At 39.6% G+C, this 20,660-nt stretch overlaps 2 protein-coding genes across 12 annotated transcripts in view; one reads left to right on the top strand and one right to left on the bottom strand.

The window, feature by feature from the left end:
• Positions 1-327, bottom strand: part of FIRRM (FIGNL1 interacting regulator of recombination and mitosis) — a 39,332-nt gene extending 39,005 nt beyond the window's left edge. For 4 of the 9 annotated variants that reach the window (XR_011532138.1, XR_011532139.1, XR_011532140.1 and 1 more), the window contains exon 1: positions 4-275. Coding sequence is in view for 4 of the 9 variants with exons in the window: in XM_070591282.1 (XP_070447383.1) it covers positions 4-114 (111 nt within the window). In the remaining 5 variants the exon portion in view is untranslated. Of the gene's footprint in view, positions 1-3 lie in introns of all 9 variants that reach the window. The other 5 variants (XM_070591279.1, XM_070591280.1, XR_011532137.1 and 2 more) reach the window with 4 other exon arrangements.
• Positions 224-8,055, top strand: METTL18 (methyltransferase 18, RPL3 N3(tau)-histidine). Of its 3 annotated transcripts, none has more exons than XM_070591288.1 (2): positions 224-362; positions 6,686-8,055. In XM_070591288.1, the coding sequence occupies exon 2, from the start codon at positions 6,889-6,891 to the stop codon at positions 8,014-8,016; it is 1,128 nt and encodes a 375-aa protein (XP_070447389.1). In that variant the 5' UTR covers positions 224-362; positions 6,686-6,888; the 3' UTR covers positions 8,017-8,055. The 3 variants fall into 3 exon arrangements, with proteins under 3 accessions (XP_070447389.1, XP_008523753.2, XP_008523754.2); XM_008525531.2 differs by having other exon boundaries at positions 240-399; XM_008525532.2 differs by having other exon boundaries at positions 302-440.
• Positions 8,056-20,660: the final 12,605 nt, after the last annotated feature.

Below are 20,660 nucleotides of genomic sequence, written 5' to 3'. Positions count from 1 at the left end.
TATGAGGAGCCGGGGCACCATGGACGGCAGTTCCCGGCGGCATAGTTCCTCCGGCCAGCTACTTAATTCCTCCAGGGGAACCACGCTCGCTGGCGCTCCGCGCTCCTGCGACATGCTTTCGCCAACAGCACAGCTTCAAGACAGCCCGCCACCGCCAGGACCGGAAACTCCGTCCCGGCAGGCCTTGCGAGCTCTCTGCCGGCACCGGAACCATAGAGAGGAAGCCGGCTGCGATCCTTGGTGCGCCCAGGCCCCAAGAGGCTGGAGAGAAAGCCGGGTTTACCTAGCCCGCGGAGGACTGGACTCACTGGTGCGCGTTTTCCGTCTGCCGCGTCCGGCGAGAAGCGGAGTTTCGCAGCGCGGTGAGCTGGGAACATACCTGGCTGCGAGCATCCCCAGGTCTGGATCGCTGTAAACGTTGCTTTGAGGCCCTTTGGGAGGTGAGGGCTGGAAGTCCCTAGATTTGCTACCCTGCGTCCCCTGGGGTCCTCTCTGGCGTCGGGATTGACCTGAGACCGGCAGCCGGAAATGACTCCAAGCCCGGTGGTGCGGTGGGGGTAGAAAGTGGCACGTTCTTACCTGCTTAACTGCGTGACCCTTGTGTGATGGGAATAAAAGCCCCACCTGCCAGAGTTGTGCGTATTGAAGCAGATGGTGTGTATTAAGTGTCTAGCACGGTAGGTAGAAGATAGAAGTAATGTTGCTTTCGTGTTCTCTGGGCCTCTCCAGACAGTTCAGTGCCCTTATTGTGTTTACTCTACCGCCAAACTAATCTTTACTAATTATCCAAAATTACCCTACTCCCATACACTTAGGACTGCTGGTCTCCACTAAATGTTTGCAGTGAGGTCATTTGGATGAATTTACACACACCAGAGCATACCTATGTGTTACGTCACCAGGTTTGTCCCCCCCCCCCCCCCACCGCGGCCACCCTGAAAGGCTGACACCAAGACGACAAGATTGCAGCAGAGAGAGGGTGTTAACCACAAGGCATCCATGGGTGGAAGTGAGAGAATGAGTCTCAAATCCACTTCCCTGAAAACCCAGGGATATTTATGGGGTAGGGGAGCAAGGTGGTCTGAAATGTGGAGAGAGGTGATTGGAGGTGAGGAGAGGAGAGGCAATTGATGATCTGTGCAAGCGTAGTCAGACTCCATGCCTCTTCACAGGACACATGTTCACAAAATGGCAGCTTGAACGTGATTTGAGGGTGGAGTTTTTAGCCTCTTGACATCAGAAGTTCGTTTATTATGCATCTGTGTGGGCCCAGTTGATGAGCTGGTGGTCTCAACCGGCCTGACGTGGACAAAGGGTTCTAATTCCTGCAAAACATCTCAATCAGCCATTACCATGGTGACCCAGGCTCTAGGGAGATGTTATTTGTAGGAAACTAGTGGGAGTCAGATAGCATATTGCCTAAACAGCACAGTTAACAATGGGTGGGAGAAGGAAAAAAAGCTGTAATCAGTAATGGCAAAAAGGAAAAAAACTGTAGTTATTAGCTACTTGATCATCAGCGGCTAACTGTTTGCTGGTTTCAATCCCTCTTGTTCTTTGGGCATGCCTCATTCTTGAGATATTTGGGGCAATAACCAATCTAGCTACTTCCTGCTGAATTGGGCATAGATCTGAGTTAGAGGAATGAAACTGTTTAGCACTCATTTGGAAATATTCTCTTATTCCTGGCTTCAGGTTGACATTTTGTATTATTAGAATTTTTGTACCTTGATCAACAGTTTTGGAACAACATCTAAAAGCACATTTTATAATCAAGCATCCAACCAGAAGGATAAGAAGTATAGACGAGCCAAATTTTACCAGTCCCTGAAAAATGGACCTAATCCCAGTGGGGCCTCCATTTGATTTCCAGGTGGGGGCAGACATCTGGTCTTAGTTCCTGGTAGTCTTTTGTTTTAGTGGATATGCATCAGAGACCAGAAATGTGCTATACCCTGATCTTTCAGTTGTCATAGATGATGGCTATCAGCACAGACTTTCTGCCTGGAGGTCATCACATTCCTAAGGAACTCAAAAGAACAAAGTTATCAACTTATAGCAGCTGGGAGGGGCTGTAAAATCTACAGAGCATGTCTGGGTTAGTTAATCAGAGGTCATTCAAAGTTACAATATGATTCCTTTCCTACAGTGTGGCTTCCCTTATGTCAACCTTGTGTTGAGCCAATATCAGTCCCCCCCATTTTGTTGTTCATCCTTCAATCTTGAGGGATATCCTGTTGATGAGGGGCATAGGTTGTTCCATCTCACTGAACCAGTCTCTTAGTAAGATGGTGATATAGGTGGGCTCCCAAAATTAGGCCTATGTTGGGTAAGCAAGAGCTAGGATTTAATAAGAATTATTTCCAGAGAGACAAAAGGAAAAGGTTAATGGTGGGAGCAAATTATAAACCTTTCTGAGCCCAGGTGGGAGCCAGTCAAAAAAGATTTCTAGGTGTCAGAGTTGAAGCATCTTTTGCTTGAACTGTCTCTGATGATGTCATCAGGTATTCAAGTATCTTCCTGAGTAGCTCACACAGCAGCAGACATGAATCTCTCTTAAGTTTATATCAAGTTGTCCAACTTCAGTTTGCAAGGCTTCAGGAAAAATGGTAGGTTCAGTTTTCAGTGATTCCAAATGAAAATGATGGAAAAAATTTAAAACATTAGTTTGGAGATTTGTGGCCAGATATTTCAGGAGACTGGAAGAATTCAGGATCCAGTCCAATTAACAGATATAAAACAAAAGTCTCAAAGACAATTATCAGAACTAGAACCTAATATCCAGGAATGTGTACTATAGTGTCTATTGAAACATAATTTTTCTCTCTAAAATTACCCTCATTTTTATAAAAGATAGCCAAATTAAGGCTAACTGGTTTTCAAAATAAGTTTAGTTTCAATAAACCTAACCTATTTATTTACATAAGTGCAGCAAGAATAGCCATTGATCATATAGGCTCTTTTAAATCTGCTTTGCTGGAACCATTTATAAGGAATCTCAGATTGAACTTTAATAGCCTCTTGAGGCCAGGAAAGCCAATCCAAGGATTTGTCATCAGGCTTTGCCTGAAATACCTTAGATTTGGATGGATTCCTCTCTTCTCTTGAGGTTCCCCAAAATATTGACATTCCTTGCACCTGCCTGATAAGTGAGCTTCCTTACTTACCCAGTATGGTTGCCAGGAATGCTGTAAACAACGTACCAGGCCAATATTTCCAAGTGGCTTTATTCCAGGAAGTCAACCTTTATTCCTCAAAAGTTGTCTTGTCATATCTGAGTCTGTGTGTTTCTCTCAAATATGATGTTCCAGTCAAAGACTTGGTATTATAACCAGTGTTTCCAATTGTGTCTTGTTATAAGGAAAACAGATTCTTATTGAACTTACGCAAATAACTATATTGCCATGAAAACAATACTCACTCATTAAGAGTTTCCAAATCCTGGAGGGATCAGGTAGGGAGAAAAATAAATAAATGTATCAGTTCTGCTTACAAAGGTATAATTTACCAAATTGCTATAAGTCATAGTTAGCATGAGAGAAAAGAAAAGATTTCCTTAAATCTGGAAAACAAAACAAAACGTCAAAAAAATCAGCAATATTTCAAATGAAAAGTCATGTAAATTATAATTATCCTCATCAGTTCATTCAGTCCTGTGTAATTGATTCTTGATCTTAATCTTCTGTCAGCAGTTTCATGAAGTCATCAGTTTCTCTGTTAGAGTTCTGTCATTTCTTACCCAGTTCAGTTTTATGATCTGAAAGCGTATCAGAAACCTGTAGTCTAGAGTAAGTGTCAGAGTCCTTTCCATGAATCTCTCTGAAGATGAAACATATTTTGCTAAAGCATCAGAGTAAAACAGCCACTATCTGAAAGTGACAAAAGACTCAAAAGGGCAATTGGCAAAGAAACTTGGCTATTTCTGTGACATACAATGCTTCAGGATAACTAGAATTATGGCTGACAACCAGGACAGAACAGAATTTTAGGAATGTTACATAATTTTTAAAACATTTATATCAATAACATTTACCCACATAATACCACCTAAGTACGTTTATCATCATTTATTTGACAATGCTTCCCATGTAATTTAACATACCAAATAAGCCTAATTAATTTAGTATTTTTATAGAAAGAGAAATAATGAGTTTCTTTGAGTAGTCCCAGGGGTCCTCTAAAAATCCTCAAAGAAAAATTTTTCCTTTATGTTAAAAGAAAGACTTCATTTAGGATTTGAATTTGTGGGTAAGCTTGTCAGAAATATCAAAAGAGTTAAAAAAACACTGTCAAATAGGAAACAATGCTCACTGTGAACCAATGCTCAGTTATCCATTCAATCAGTGACAACAGAAACAGTCAAGGGCAAACAGAGTTAAAACAGTCAGAAAACCTTAATAAAGAGACCTCATTGTTTTTGAACATAGGAAATTATTTTAACAAAACATAGATCTTCTGTCTTTTAGGTAAACTTACTCAAGGTAAATAAAAACCTTTTAAAACCTCTTTATCAAGAGCACACTAAAAGTCCAGGAAAATTATCCTTTTAAGAGAGAGAGAACCAAATTTTAATTTTTGCACCAGCTTATTTTTGACACTAAAACTCATCTGCTTAATTAGATTTAATTCAATCTTAACCAACTTGACCATGCATAAAACTCTTTGTAGGATTCCTCTTCCACAAAGCTTGCTTAACTTTCTTTTTTACATTCAGAATTTGTCCCATGCTTGCTTTCTTCCCTTCTAGTACTTTAGGACAAATTTATCTTTCTTAACAAAACAAACAAAAATATTTCCATTCCTTATACCTTCTTTACTGAAAACATACATTTACTTTCCTTGAATACAAAGATATTCTCCTTATTAATTTTTAGCAGCTTTAATTACACATATTAATTAGAATTTTTAACCCTTATAGACCTTAAAAAGCAAGCAATTAGGAACTTTCTTTTACACTAGCATTCTGTGGCTTGGCAAGTTTATAAACACTTTTTATAAAATTTCTGGAAACATGCTACTTCATAGTACAAGTTTTAATAAAATACAAGACGTTTACTAATAGTACCAAACATCTTTTAGTTTGTAATAAGAAGCCAAAAGTAGATAAACCTAGACATGCCTAATAATAATGTTTTAGTATTTTATCTTATTTGAAAAATGACCCAGATATTCAGTGAGTATTTTTTATCATTCAATTTTACTTAGCAAAACTTCAAAGTTTCAAGTTACCAGAGAGATTATGGAAGTTATCTTAAATATACGTGCCATAACACACAATTATTTTGAAAAGTTCACCCAACACTTTCATCTTTTTCACATCTATTTAGTTTACTCCCAATAATTATTTAGATTGCCTACAAAACTTCATCAGACTTTTGGCAAAATTAGCCTTCATTTTAAGTTATTATTTTTGTTAACCAGTTTTGTAATAGAAATAACATCAGCTTATTTGACCAATAAATGTAGAATGAAGGCTGCATGTCTCCATCACATCCAGTCCTGATAACTTTGAGGACATGTCCATTTTAATCAGACCAACAAGCTTAAATAAGCTTTCAGTTATCAAAGATTAATTTCATCATGTTAACTCGAATGACATTTGAGTTAGTTTCTATTACATTTAGAATTTATGTAAGCACTTACTATTAGCCAATTGAATAGAGCTCTTTAGAAATTATATCATCTGGAGGTAAAATAGCACACATACATAACATACATATAGACACACATGCACAGAGTCTCCACACCTATTGTTTGAAAATTCCTGCTGTGAATCAGGTACAATGATATGCTAGTTATGAATCCAAGATGGTCTGAAACGTGGAGAGAGGTGGTTGGAGGTGAGGAGAGGTGAGGCAATTGATGATCTGTGCAAGCGTAGTCAGACTCCATGCCTCTTCATAGGACCCATGCTCACAAAATGGTGGCATTAGCATGATCTGAGGGTGGAGTTTTTAGCCTCTTGACATCAAAAGGTTGCTCATCGGGCATCTCTGTGGGCCCAGTTGATGAGTTGGTGGTCCCAACTGACCTGAAGTGGACAAGGAGTTCTAATTCCTGATAAACAGCTCACATACCCATTACCATGGTGACCCAGGCCCCAGGGAGATGTTATCTGTAGGAACCTAGTGGGAATCAGACAGCATTTTGCCTAAACACAGTTAACAATGGGTGGGAGAACAGCTAAAAGCTGTAATCAGTAATTGCAAAAAGGAAGAAAACTGAAGTTACTAGCTACTTAATCATCAATGGCTGTTTGCCAGTTTCATTTGCATGTTCTTAAAGGGATGTTCATTTGCCAAAATAAAATCTCGAAGTGCTGTTACTTGAAACAGTAACAGACTGAAGTGAAGAGATCCTGGCAGTTTAGGAGGTGAATATGTTCGGGCAGGGTCATGATAAGTGACACGCTGAGTAGCTATCTCATCATTTACTGCCTGAGAATTTTGGACTTTGTGTTTTCTAGTTCTTATTGTTGCTGCTGTAGTCCTTTTGTTTTTACAGTTTTGTCTCTTCTCCAACTTTTGAACCCTGAAGAGTGTATGTATTTCCAAATCTCTTTATCTCCCTCCCTCCCCAGCTTTTATAGAAAAGACAGCTGTATGAAGGGGAGGGTTTTTTAACATTACGTTTTAGTGAAATTGGTCATTTTACTTTTTAATAACAATTTTCTTTTTTTCCGCAGAGCTAAATTTAAAGAGGAGCAAAGACCTCTAAAAAGTCATTTGGAGACATCTCTAAAATACTTGTAACTGTGTACAAGCAATTAAAGAGATATTGACCCCCAGCAAAACTAATTGAATAATTGAGGCAGGTTTATGTGTGTGTCATCAGTTCTATCCAGAAGCAGAAGAATCTTCCTCTGAATTTAAGGATTGTGTACATTTAATGAGGATGACTTTTCAATTTAATTTCAGTATAGAAGACCATCTGGAAAATGAATTAACACCCCTTGGAGGTGGAACTTTGGCCTTGGATTCCTCAGAAGAGTCTTTGGTCTCAGAAAGCCAAAAAGGTAAACATAGGGACAAAAAATGTTCTACAGAAGAGTTTGACTTGCCTCGGGATCCTTCGGGGGAACCTAAGTCAGTGAGAAATGCAGCTGTCTTTCAAGACACAGACAGCTCACTCAGTGTAGCTAACAGTTCAAGTAACTTGGAGCCGTATGAAAAACAGCTTTGCTTGAGAATTGCCAAAGAGCATGCTATGCCTAAAGATTTAAAGAAAGTGTTAGAAAATAAAGTCATCGAAATGTTACCAGGTCTCCAGCGTGTTAACATATCAGTAGTGAAAACCATCTTGTTGAAAGAGAACTTCCCTGGAGAAAACATCGTTTCAAAAAGCTTTTCTTCTCACTCTGATCTGATTACAGGTGTTTATGAAGGAGGCTTAAAAATCTGGGAATGTACCTTTGACCTCCTGGCTTATTTCACAAAAGCCAAAGTGAAATTTGCTGGGAAAAAAGTATTAGATCTTGGCTGTGGATCAGGGTTGCTGGGTATAACTGCATTCAAGGGAGGGGCCAAGGAAATTCATTTTCAAGACTACAACAGTATGGTGATTGATGAAGTAACCTTACCTAATGTCGTGGCTAACTCCACTTTGGAAGATGAAGAAAATGATGGAAACGAACTAGATGTGAAAAGATGCAGGAAATCAAAAGTAGTACAAGATCTGTGTAAGTGCCGGTTCTTTTCTGGAGAGTGGTCTGAGTTTTGTAAGCTTGTACTAAGCAGTGAAAAAGTCTTTGAAAAGTATGATCTCATTCTCACCTCAGAAACCATTTACAATCCAGATTATTATGGTACGTTGCACCAAACTTTTGGTAGATTGTTAGATAAAAATGGACGGGTACTTTTGGCCAGCAAAGCACATTATTTTGGTGTAGGTGGAGGTATTCATCTCTTTCAGAAGTTTATAGAAGAAAGGAATGTATTTGAGACTAGAACACTCGAAATAATTGATGACGGACTAAAGAGGTTCCTAATTGAAATGACTTTTAAGTCCCCCAGATAATGTCCCCTGAGTATCCTAAATAAACCGAATAACCAAAAATGTGCTTTGAATGTTCCAATTCTGCTTTGATATTATTTTTCTCTGAAATTGTGACGTTTGTTTAGTTTTCTTTATCTAAATAATAGGCCAGCTGTATTAACAACCTTGTACTTGCTGGGTGAGACAGAAAATAGTGTCCCTGAGCATTTGATGAGATTTCCTAGGAAATCATTTTATGGGAAAGTTTTCTGTTTTCCACCCTCATTCTATTTGTCCTTTCTGCTACCCTTGACATTTTGTAACATTTTCCCCAGAAAAACCTGCCATTTCTTCTCTCAAGTTTGAATTTCTTCCAAGTCTTTGTTTGTTTCTATTTATATGAGTTGTTAAGCCATGCCATGAATTCTAAGGGCATAAGTATGTGTCACTAAATGGTAGTGAACTTAAAATATTAGATTGAAGGCCTTAGGTAACTAGGAATAAGTTTTTGTTTTGTTCTATTTTATATTCATTTATCTCATAGTAAGAAGTGGAATGCTGTGCAGTGGAAGCCACATTGAGGTGGAGGAAATAAAGGAGAATCCTGATAGAGAGTATAAAAGTGATACAGAATACTTAATTGTGCTTATGGTTCACCCTTGTAGCCAAGTAAGTAGGAGACCTGAGGGTCTTGGTAGAAGGGGAAAGGATAGGAAAGGAGAATTCCAGAGTATAGACTCCTCACTAGTTAAATAACAGGAAAGAGAAGGGGAGAAAAAGTATTTTGATTCTGGTGCAAAAATTGTCACATTTAACATCTGAAATTGGGATCTGCCTTCTTATCTATAACTGTAGTATAATGGGCAGTATTTTTGTCTTTCTTAGAGGTGCCTAAAATAATGGTACAACTTGGAGTCAGTGAAATGTGATATGTACTGGACATCTGTTAACTAGGCACTTTGTATGGTGTCTTGCTTAATATTTATAACCTATGAGGTATGTATATTTCCATTTTAATAATGATCATATAGCTAATAGTTTTCAGCATTTATTATATTCAGGGCAGAAGAGGTTTACACATACTAACATTTAATATTCATAGTAGCCCTGAGTTAGGTTATAATTACTATCTCCCTTTCATAGATAAAGAAACTGAGACTCAAGGAAGTAACTTGATCCCAATCACATTCCTCACCTTGAACCAGAATCTGAATTGAAATCTTTTGAAAGACTTTATTCTTTTCATCACTCCAGTGGTCTTAACCTTACCAATGCCTGTTTTTCAACACAAATATTTCTTAGCACTCTTTTATTATTCTGAAATGAAAGTCATAGTTAAAGAAATTTATTGGGGCTGGCCCAGTGGTGCAGTGGTTAAGTTTGCAGATTCTGCTTTGGCAGCCCAGGGTTTGCGGGTTCGGATCCTGGGCACGAACCTATGTACCACTTGTCAAGCCATGCTGTGGTAGGCGTCCCACATATAAAGTAGAGGAAGATGGGCACGAATGTTAGCTCAGGGCCAGTCTTCCTCAGCAAAAAGAGGAGGATTGACAGCAGATCTTAGCTCAGGGCTTATCTTCCTCAAAAATAAAAAAAAATTAAGGGGCCGGCCCAGTGGCACAGCAGTTAAGTTCGCGCATTCCACTTCGGCAGCCCAGGGGCCACTGGTTCAGATCCCGGGTGTGCACATGGCACCGCTCATCAAGCCATGCTATGGCAGGTGTCCCACATACAAAGTAGGGGAAGATGGGATGGAGGCGGAGCAAAATGGCGGGGTGAGCTGACCCAGGATTCTCTCCCCTCCAAAATACAACAAAAGATTGGAAGAACTGAATTTCAGAGAATAAACATAATGCCAGCTCGTTAGAGACCTACAATACCAAGAAGGCGGAGATCATAACCTTGCTTACACCCTCGGAGGCGCTGGAACAGTAGGAGAGGACATCGCTCCCTCCCCTAGAGTCTGCCATCGCTGCGGGCGGGTCGGGAAGGAGCGGGGGAGGGGCCGCGCGACCGGGGGATCATCCAGGACTCCTGCCACTGATTCAGTGGAGACCCGCTGACGGGGGGAGAGCTTCCGTCTGTGGGGACCCCATAAATCAAGGGCCTTGGGAGACCAGAGAGCAGAACTGATCTGAACCCAGACCAGCATGTGTGAGTAACAGCCCCTCCCCCTGGCAAAGCCAGTGGACGCAGCCATCTTGCCCCGAAGGCGGAGAGCTAACATGCTGCTCTCGACCCCCATCTAGTGGCGACAGGCTGTAACTGCAACTGAATTCTACCACCATGAGAACAAACTGCTCCTCTACCATCCAGCAATTTATAAAAGCCCCAGACCAGAAGGAAAACAATGAAAACACAGAATTAAGTCCTGAGGACTTGGAATTAGGTAAACTAAGTGATAATGAGTTCAGAGCAGCTATAATCAAAAAACTCAATGAGGTAGAGAGAAAGATAGAGAAACAAGCCGAGTTCTGGAGTTACTTCACAAAAGAGATTGAAATCATAAAGAAGAATCAAACAGAATTACTTGAGACGAAAAACACAATGGACCCAATAAAACAGAATACGGATGCCCTGAATGCCCGTGTAGACAACATAGAGGAGAAAATTAGCATAATCAAAGATAGGCTGAATGGTGCCAGACAGAGGAAGAAAGAGAACTAAGAATTAAAAAAATGAGGAAAATCTTTGAGAGATAATGGATTCAATGAGGAGTAAGAACATAAGGATCATAGGAATTCCCAGGAATATGGAAAAGGAAAATGGAGCAGAAAGTGTGCTTAATGAAATTATTGAAGAGAACTTCCCAAATCTAGGGATCGACAGAGAAATGTGTGTAGAGGAGGGTTTTAGATCTCCTAGATTTGTCAATGTAAAAAGACCTACTGCAAGGCACATAGTAGTAAAGTTGGCAAAAAGGAAAGATAAGGAGAGAATACTCAGGGAAGTAAGAAAAAAAAAGAGAATAACCTATCAAGGAGCCCCTATCAGACTGTCAGCAGAATTCTCTACAGAAACCCTACAAGCTAGGAGAGAATGGAATGACATATTCAAAGCTTTAAAGGATAAAAATCTTCAGCCAAGAATACTCTTATCCAGCAAGAATTTCCTTCAGATATGAGGGAGAAATTAAATCTTTTCCAGACAAACAAAAGTTAAGGGAATTTGTAATTAAAAGCCCTCCATTACAAGAAATCCTTAAGAAGGCGCTCATACCTGAAAAAAGAAAAAAGGGAGAAAGGGGACACAATCCACAGACTAGGGAGACCGATGGATAGAACCAGAACATGATAGCAAATATTCAATTATAGCATTAGGGTAAAGGTAAGGAAACTACCAAAACAAGGACGATCTTAGCACTCTAACTACCAATTAATAAGACGAGTTGGAATAAAAATGAAAATACTTATTTAGGAGGGGAAGAGCAAAGGGTCTAAATCAGTATTGGTCAAGTAAGTAAGAGACCACCAGAGAATAGACTATATTATACACGAGATTCTAAATACAAACTTCAAGGTAGACACTAAAATAAAGTACAGAACAGAGTCACAAATCATAAATAAGGAAAAATCTAAGAAACCCAGCATAAGAAATTGCAGTATTAAATGGGTAGTCTAAAGCAAACAGGAAAAGAAATGCAGGAAAACAAGATAATGAGCAACAGATTAACAGCATTAAGTCCACATGCATCAATAATCACTCTCAATGTGAATGGATTGAACTCTCCAATAAAAAGACACAGAATGGCAAAATGGATTAAAGAACACGATCCAACAATTTGTTGCCTCCAGGAAACACACCTCAGCCCCAAGGACAAACACAGACTCAGGGTGAAGGGGTGGAGGACAATACTTCAAGCAAATAGCAAGGAAAAAAAGACAGGTGTTGCACTTCTCATATCAGACCAAGTGGATTTCAAAATAAGACAGGTAAAGAGAGATACAGAGGGACAATATATAATGATCAAAGGGACACTTCATCAAGAAGAAATAACGCTTATAAGTATCTATGCACCCAACACAGGAGCACCAAGATTCATAAAGCAACTATTAACAGACCTAAGGGAAGATGTTAAAAACAACACAATAATAGTAGGGGACCTCAACACCCCACTCACATCAATGGACAGATCATCCAGACAGAAAATCAACAAGGAAATAGTGGAGCTAAATGAAAAACTAAAACAATTGGACTTAATAGACATATATAGATCACTCCACCCTGAAAGAGCTGAATACACATTCTTCTCAAGTGCACATGGAACATTCTCTAGGATAGACCATATGTTGGGAAACAAGGCAAGCCTCTACAAATTTAAAAAAATTGAAATAGTAACAAGCATCTTCTCAGATCATAGTGCTATAAGGCTAGAAATTAATTACAAGAAAAAAAGCTGAGAAAGGCACAAAGATGTGGAGACTAAACAACACACTACTGAACAAGCAATGGATCATTGAAGAAGTTAAAGAAGAAATAAAAAAATACCTGGAAACAAATGAAAATGATAGCATGCCATACCAACTCATATGGGATACAGCAAAAGCTGTATTAAGAGGAAAATTCATCGCAATACAGGCACATCTTAACAAACAAGAAAAATCCCAAATAAGCAACCTTAAAGCACACCTAACTGAACTAGAGAAAAAAGAACAAATGAAGCCCGAAGTCAGCAGAAGGAGAGAAATAATAAAAATCAGAGCAGAAATAAATACTATTGAAACGAAAAAGGCAGTAGAAAGGATCAATGAGACAAAGAGCTGGTTTTTTGAGAAGATAAATAAAATTGACAAACCCCTAGCCAGACTTACAAAGAAAAAAAGTGAGAAAGCTCAAATAAGCAAAATCAGAAATAAGCGAGGAGAAATAACAACAGATTCTGCAGAAATACAACAGATTATAAGAGAATACTACAAAAAACTATATGCCAACAGAATGGATAACCTAGAGGAAATGGATAAATTCTTGGACTCCTACAATCTCCCAATGCTCACTCAAGAAGAGGCAGACAACTTGAACAGACCAATCACAAGGAAAGAGATTGAAACAGCAATCAAAAACATCCCAAAGAATAAAACCCCAGGACCAGATGGCTTTCCTGGGGAATTCTACCAGACTATCAGAGAGGATTTAATACCTATCCTTTTCAAGCTATTCCCAAAAATTAGGGAAGATGGAACACTTCCTAACACATTCTATGAGGCCAACATGACGCTGATCCCAAAACCTGACAAGGACACCATGAAAAAAGAGAACTACAGGCCAATATCACTGATGAACATAGATGCAAAAATGCTAAACAAAATTTTGGCAACCAGAATTCAGCAATTCATCAAAAGAATCATACATCATGATCAGGTGGGATTTGTACCAGGGACACAGGGCTAGTTCAACATCCGCAAATCAATCAACGTGATACACCATACACCACATCAACAAACTGAGGAATAAAAACCACATGATCATCTCAATAGATGCAGAGAAGGCATTTGACAAGATCCAACAGCCATTTATGATAAAAACTCTGAACAAAATGGGCATAGAAGGAAACTACCTCAACATAATAAAGACCATATACGACAAACCCATAGCCAACATCATACTCAATGGGCAAAAACTGAACGCCATCCCCCTGAAAACAAGAATGAGACAAGGATGCTCTCTATCACCACTCATATTTAACATAGTACTGGAGGTCCTGGCCAGAGCAATCAGGCAAGAAAAAGGAATAAAAGGAACACAAATAGGGAGGGAAGAAGTGAAACTCTCGCTGTTTGCAGACGACATGATCTTATATATAGAAAACCCCAAAGAATCCATTGGAAAACTGTTAGAAGTAATCAACAACTACAGCAAAGTTGCAGGGTATAAAATCAATTTGCATAAATCAGTAGCATTTCTATACTCCAGTAATGAACCAACAGAAAAAGAACTCAAGAATACAATACCATTCACAATCGCAACAAAAAGAATAAAATACCTTGGGGCAAATTTAACTAAGGAAGTGAAGGACCTATATAATGAAAATTACAAGGCCTTTCTGAGAGAATTGGATGACGACATAAGGAGATGGAAAGACATTCCATGTACATGGATTGGAAGAATAAACATAGTTAAAATGTCCGTTCTACCTAAAGCAATCTACAGATTCAACGCCATCCCAATCAGAATCCCAATGACATTCTTTACAGAATTAGAACAAAGAATCCTAAAATTCATATGGGGCAACAAAAGACCCCGAATTTCTAAAGCAATCCTGAGAGAAAAGAACAAAACGGGAGGCATCACAATCCCTGACTTCAAAACATACTACAAAGCTACAGTAATCAAAACAGCATGGTACTGGTACAAAACCAGGTGCACAGATCAATGGAACAGAATTGAAAGCCCAGAAATAAAACCACACATCTATGGACAGCTTATCTTTGACAAAGGAGCTGAGGACATACAATGGAATACAATGGAAAATGGCATACATTTTCAACAAATGGTGCTGGGAAAACTGGAAAGCCACATGTAAAAGAATGAAAATTGACCATTCTTTTTCACCATTCACCAAAATAAACTCAAAATGGATCAAAGACCTAAAGGTGAGACCTGAAACCATAAGGCTTCTGGAAGAAAACGTAGGCAGTACACTCTTTGACATCAGTATTAAAAGGATCTTTTCGGACACCATGCCTTCTCAGAGAAGGGAAACAATAGAAAGAATAAACAAATGGGACTTCATCAGATTAAAGAGCTTCTTCAAGGCAAATGAAAACAGGATTGAAACAAAAAAACAACCCACTAACTGGGAAAAAATATTTGCAAGTCATGTATCTGACAAAGGCTTAATATCCATAATATATAAAAAACTCTCGCAAGTCAACCACAAAACATCAAACAACCCAATCAAAAAATGGGCTGGAGACATGAACAGACATTTCTCCAAAGAAGATATACTGATGGCCAATAGGCACATGAAAAGATGCTCATCATCGCTGATCATCAGGGAAATGCAAATCAAAACTACACTAAGATATCACCTTACACCCGTTAGAAGGACAAAAATATCTAAAACTAATAGCAAGAAACATTGGAGAGGTTGCGGAGAAAAAGGAACCCTCATACACTGCTGGTGGGAATGCAAACTGGTGCAGCCACTAAGGAAAACAGTATGGAGATTCCTCAAAAAATTAAAAATAGAACTACCATACGATCCAGCCATCCCACTACTGGGTATTTATCCAAAGAGCTTGAAGTCAGCAATCCCAAAAGTCCTATGCACCCCAATGTTTATTGCAGCACTGTTTACAATAGCCAAGACGTGGAAGCAACTAAGTGTCCAGGAACAGACGAATGGATAAAGAAGACGTGGTACATATATACAATGGAATACTACTCAGCTGCAAAACAGAACAAAATCATTCCATTTGCAATAATATGGATAGGCCTTGAGAGAATTATCTTAAGTGAAATAAGCCAGCGAGAGAAGGATAATCTGTGTATGACTCCACTCATATGAGGAATTTAAAATTATGGACTAAGAACAGTTTAGTGGACACCAGGGGAAAGGTGGGGTGGGGGGTGGGCACAAAGGGTGAAGTGGTGCACCTACAACATGACTGACAAACATTAATGTACAACTGAAATTGCACAAGATTGTAACCTATCAATAACTCAATAAAAAAAAAAAAGTAGGGGCAGATGGACACGGATGTTCCTCAGCAAAAAGACGAGGATTGGTGGCAGATGTCAGCTCAGGGCTGATCTTCATCAAGGAAAATAATAAATAGAATAAAATAGTTGAAAAAAATTTTAAAAAAGAAATGTATGTACACACATCATTAAAAATTATATATATTACACATAAATCCTTAATGTATATATAATCATATATATATCATCTATGTACATATACATAAAATTATAATATGAAAAAGTCATTTATAATCAAATAATTTGTATCTCATCAGGTAAATGCACAGGTGTAGCTACAGAGAAGACATGTAGTTGTAAGATGCTTGTATCTAGGGTGCCACTACTGCAAACGCCACAGCTACATTCCAGAACCACCAGCTAGATAAGGTAGAACTGGCCCTAACAGCTGGTTTGGTTATTGAGGTGATACAAAGCATTGGATAGAGTCCCACAACAATAGTATCAATGATTTTGAGACAAACAGGTATGTCTCAGTTGTCCAAGATGAATTAGACTCCTAATGAGGTGTCATCCAGGAGGCCTGTTCAGGAGCAGAAGAGACACGGCTCAGGGCACAATTTCAGCCCTTAGACGGAGAGGGTACAGTGCAAACAGAAGAACTGAAAGCAGAAGCCCAGTCCTGGGAACTAGATAATTCTGGGCATTAAAGAATTCTGGGAGTGTTACTCCCCAACAGGGACACACCTACGCAAGACAGCTGGCAAACAAGAGACTTGAGATACAAATATGGCTACAAATCCAGGAGAAGGATGCATAGTATGCCTTCTCATATAAACAGTTTAACTTAATCATTTAAGGAAGTGTGTATGTTAAGACAGTGGGCTTTGGAGTCCAATACTTTGGGTTAAAATTCAGTTTCCCCATCTATAACACAGGATTTACAATAGTATCTCCTTAACAGAGTTCTTTTAAAGAATAATAGTTAATACTGAGCACTTACCATGGTTCCTTCCACATGGTTCCTATATATAAAAGAAAGTGATTATTTCCAAGAATTCTTATAATACTTAGTCATCCTGTTTTCTCAGTCGAATAGGAAGCCTTGCTCACTTTTGATAAAAATTGGGTTTGGACCTTTACAGTTTACCAGTCCCGGTTCAGAACTTGGAGAAACAAATAAATTCCAGACTTTGCACTGCTTGGCACCCGACCCCCGTTCTCTCCATCCACGCACCCTTCCCCCACTCCACCTCGCAGTTCCTAAGTTGTCTTTTTTGGATGCTTTGGTGTTGCAGATCATTAAGGATGAAGAAGAATGCAACTTGTAAAGTCGTTTCGAAGAACTCAGTCACATATATGCTGTTTTCTTCCTTTAAACTTCCCATTTCTCAGATGCACCTGTGCCCTCAGTTCCAGTTCCACTGCCCCTGCCCCGCAGATGGCTTTCAGCCCTTGGTTCAGAAACTGAGGGGTGTGGGAAATGTGTCCAGGCTGACCGGCAGCTGACACACTTCCCTGTATCAATTGCAGAAGCCAATGACACGTGTGCTGTAGTGTCCCCAGGGGAGGTGGAGTCAGTTGCTCAGCTAGAGAATAAACTTTCTGAGAGGAGAAAATGTGTCTTCACTTTTCAGTACTCTCATAGTGTTTTATTCAGGTGCTTAATACAGAGCTGTATGAAAAAGAGGAGGAACAAGGAAACCCTGGGACACCATGAACTTGAGTCTTTACCTCCACTTCAGCCAGAATTTCCTGAACTTTTCATACTATGTTACAGTGGTATTAAGCCTTTTCTTCGGGTAAAAGTGCACATTCAAAATCACCATCATAACTTGGGCAGCCCGGCAGAGAAGGTGCTCTGCGCCATACAAGAACCCTTTACGGCAGCCCAGTGATGTGGCTTCTAGTCAACCAAACAGTGTGGGGAAGCTGCAGTTCATTTATCACCACTAGATATTCTCTCACAATTCGAATTTCTGTCTTCTTGAGGAATTAAAAGTGAACTCAGATAACCCTTAAAAGTGAGTTCATCGTCTATAGAGGAAGTTGTCAAAGGGAAGTGCTTTTCAGGAGAAGAATTGGTACTCTATTTGAAAGAAACCGTAAAAATTACAATAGCAGCAAACAGCTTGGTAACCTAAGTATTAGTAAAGAAAGTGGGACATTTTGCCCCTCATAGAACAGGGTAAGTGGCCAAGAAAGTTATGATCTTCAAGGATGTAAGGAAGGGAAGCTGTAGCTGTTGTTTTCCATGGCATATACTGACGTGATGGAAAAAGTAGGTATGAAGGCTCGCCTCTGGCAGTATGGACCTTAAGCCTTTGTGTAGAATCAGACATACTCAATCTCATGGACCCCCAAATGCCACCGCCAGGCTGCTGCTGGACTGTGTGGTGCCTTTGTACAAAGGAAAAGATGCTCTGTCCTCCAGGCAGATTCAACCCCATCTTAGGGAACACAGTGGGGCACATGGAACAGGGCTGTTTTCAGCTCCATTTGCCTCTCACCTCTTAGCCCTGTGGGTTACTCCTACAAACTTTGACAGCTTTCCAACTGATAAGATAGAGGAAATGCGCAATAAACTGATGAACCTCAAGAGAACCACATGACACCCACCAAATATAGGAAGGGGGGCTGTAAGAGACAGTTCTCTTCTTCTTTTCTCCCTCAAGGTGATTTACAGCATCTCTGTCGGGGGCAACCAGCAAGGAGAGATGGAATAAGGTCTTAGTTATCTTATTGTGCAGTAACTGAAATCAAAAGAAATGTTTGAACTGGGGCTAGAGTACAGAGGCAAGTATTCCCATGTGACCTCCCCCTGCACACTGGACACTGCAGGAAAGGTTATCAAGGTGAGCACTGGGGTCAGAAGGCTGCTGAAACCTGTCCCTATCACCGTATCCAGGAGTCTCAGAAGTTCTTCACTGTCCTGGCTGCACAGCAGCAACAGCAGCACAGTTCTGAGAACCACCTCACATACCCAGTTACCCGGATAAGACGAGTGTCACTCCAGCCATTTTCTCAGCCTACTCTGAAATGTCCAATAGGTTCCCGCCCTTGAGGTTTGACTCCTAGTCCCAACATGATGACCATCAATCATTCAACCAGTCATGCCTCTGATCTGAGGCTACATAAAGTAGAAGTCAATATACCTCAGAATGTGCTGATGACAAACTCACTCACTCTGAGAGATTTATTTAGTCAAAAAGGTAAATAGAAAAAAATGTTATCTGAGGTAGGAAAGGAGTCTTGTCCAGATTCTTTATGTGTGTCTAAAATGTCCTAAAACTCAAAATTCATCTAGATCTCTGCTGCTCTAAATAACTTCTGGTGTATTTCTATAAACTTGATTCTGAATTTGTTTTAAATAGCGTGAAATAGAGTGTTTAGGGGGAGAGGATTTTTTTTAGGGGAGAATTTATGTGCGAAGTTAGGTTAAAACCTGGAAACTCAAAACACCCCCGGTCGGTCACTGGCACACCACATTCTCATTAACCAATCTCAATGCCAGCTTTTTTTATTATCATTGCGTTTCCACCATCTGTGTTTTAAAAATCTTCAGAGGGAGCCACATTTTCAGTGGTTTGCTTTTCTTCCCTGAGCTTTCCACAAATTGAACTCTGTTTCCTGTTTGCTTTGCTGTTTTCAATCTCCTCCAGGATTTTTACAATAAGAACCAAAAAGATTCTTCTAAGGAAAATACCTCAGAGAAATGTTTTCTTGGGAGGTGGCACCGATGTTTTTAATGCTCTGAATTTTAGTTCCTTTAACAGGAAATGTGTTCAAATCTGTATTTCAAACATTAAACCACAGTGCTCTTAACTTTGTGACAGATTTTTCTTTTCCCAGAGTGGGAAAAAGATCTTACTCTGTAACTTTTCCCCAAAATACTCTAGAAATTCTTCTTCCCTTCTCCTATAGTCCTGTAGTTCAGCATAAAGAGAAATAATCTCAGAGTCAAAATCATTAGAGACTTTTATGTCGCCAGTAATTTTAGTTTGCTATCATCTATTATCATATACACATTTTATCCCATTGCTTAAAAATAAATGACAAAGCAAAATGTCAGAGCCTGAATATAAATCATTTTACCCATAATTGGTCTAAAGGACCATTCTGGATAGGCCCACTCTTTGGTCATTCATAAACATGCACTCAAAGTTTTCTATCTCTCAGGAGTATTTTAGTAATAGGAAGAACTGAGTCCCTCCCAGGTACCACCTCCTAGGTGCCAGTCGCTTCATGGTGAATTTTCTCCAATACTTGCAAATCAAACAGAATTCTGCCCTACTCTACAGATCAAACACATTCTCCTTCCAACAAGAGTTCACCATGTACTGACCTTGTGTAAACAAGACAATTTCTGTCCTTAATAATTTCTGTTAAGGAAATGTGATACTTGTAAGAAAATTTTACTCTGGTGTTGTATAGTAACTGAGCACACTTGCAGTTACACCCCATTTCTCCTGAATCTTCATAGAAGTGCTGTGAGAAATAGACAAATCCTCAAGTTTGTTTGCCTTCTGTGTGCCGCATTTGCTGTGATTTGTGCATTTCCTTTGTTAGTCAAGGGACTTTGTCAAATTTAATTTATGAAGGGCCAGAGATTAAGTAACAGGAAACAGAACAATATATAACATAGTTTTGGACTCAGGCCTCAGAAGAAGAGAGATATATGAAAGCAAGCAAACAAACAAAGCCAGGGGGCTGGGAAGGGAAGGAGGGAAATGAAGAATGATAGAGAGACAAATATGGAATCATATTCATTAAAATTTAAAAAAGCATAAAGAGTTCTGGGAAATATAAAATGGTGGAGTTCAAGGAAAAGACCACAATCAGGGAGTCAAGAGGTTGCCTAGAATTCACACAATAGTTGAACTTTGAAACCAGTGACTGGAGGCGGGATTGTTGGTGACTCACAGCAGAGAAGACAATCAAGGGACAGGGGTATACGACTAAGGTAAGAGGCCAAGGAGAAGCAGCTGATGCCAGCCCAGGCGACCTTGCTGTGCCCCTCGCATTTCATCCCAGTTGGAGTTTTG

The sequence above is a fragment of the Equus przewalskii genome, chromosome 23 (assembly GCF_037783145.1).
Source record: "Equus przewalskii isolate Varuska chromosome 23, EquPr2, whole genome shotgun sequence".
Classification (NCBI taxonomy): Eukaryota; Metazoa; Chordata; class Mammalia; order Perissodactyla; family Equidae; genus Equus; species Equus przewalskii.
This window is presented reverse-complemented; position numbering and strand designations above follow the sequence as displayed.

Bases quoted from the DNA above. Each gene is read 5' to 3' on its own strand.
- METTL18 (XM_070591288.1), top strand. From the start codon at position 6,889: ATGAGGATGACTTTTCAATTTAATTTCAGTATAGAAGACCATCTGGAA.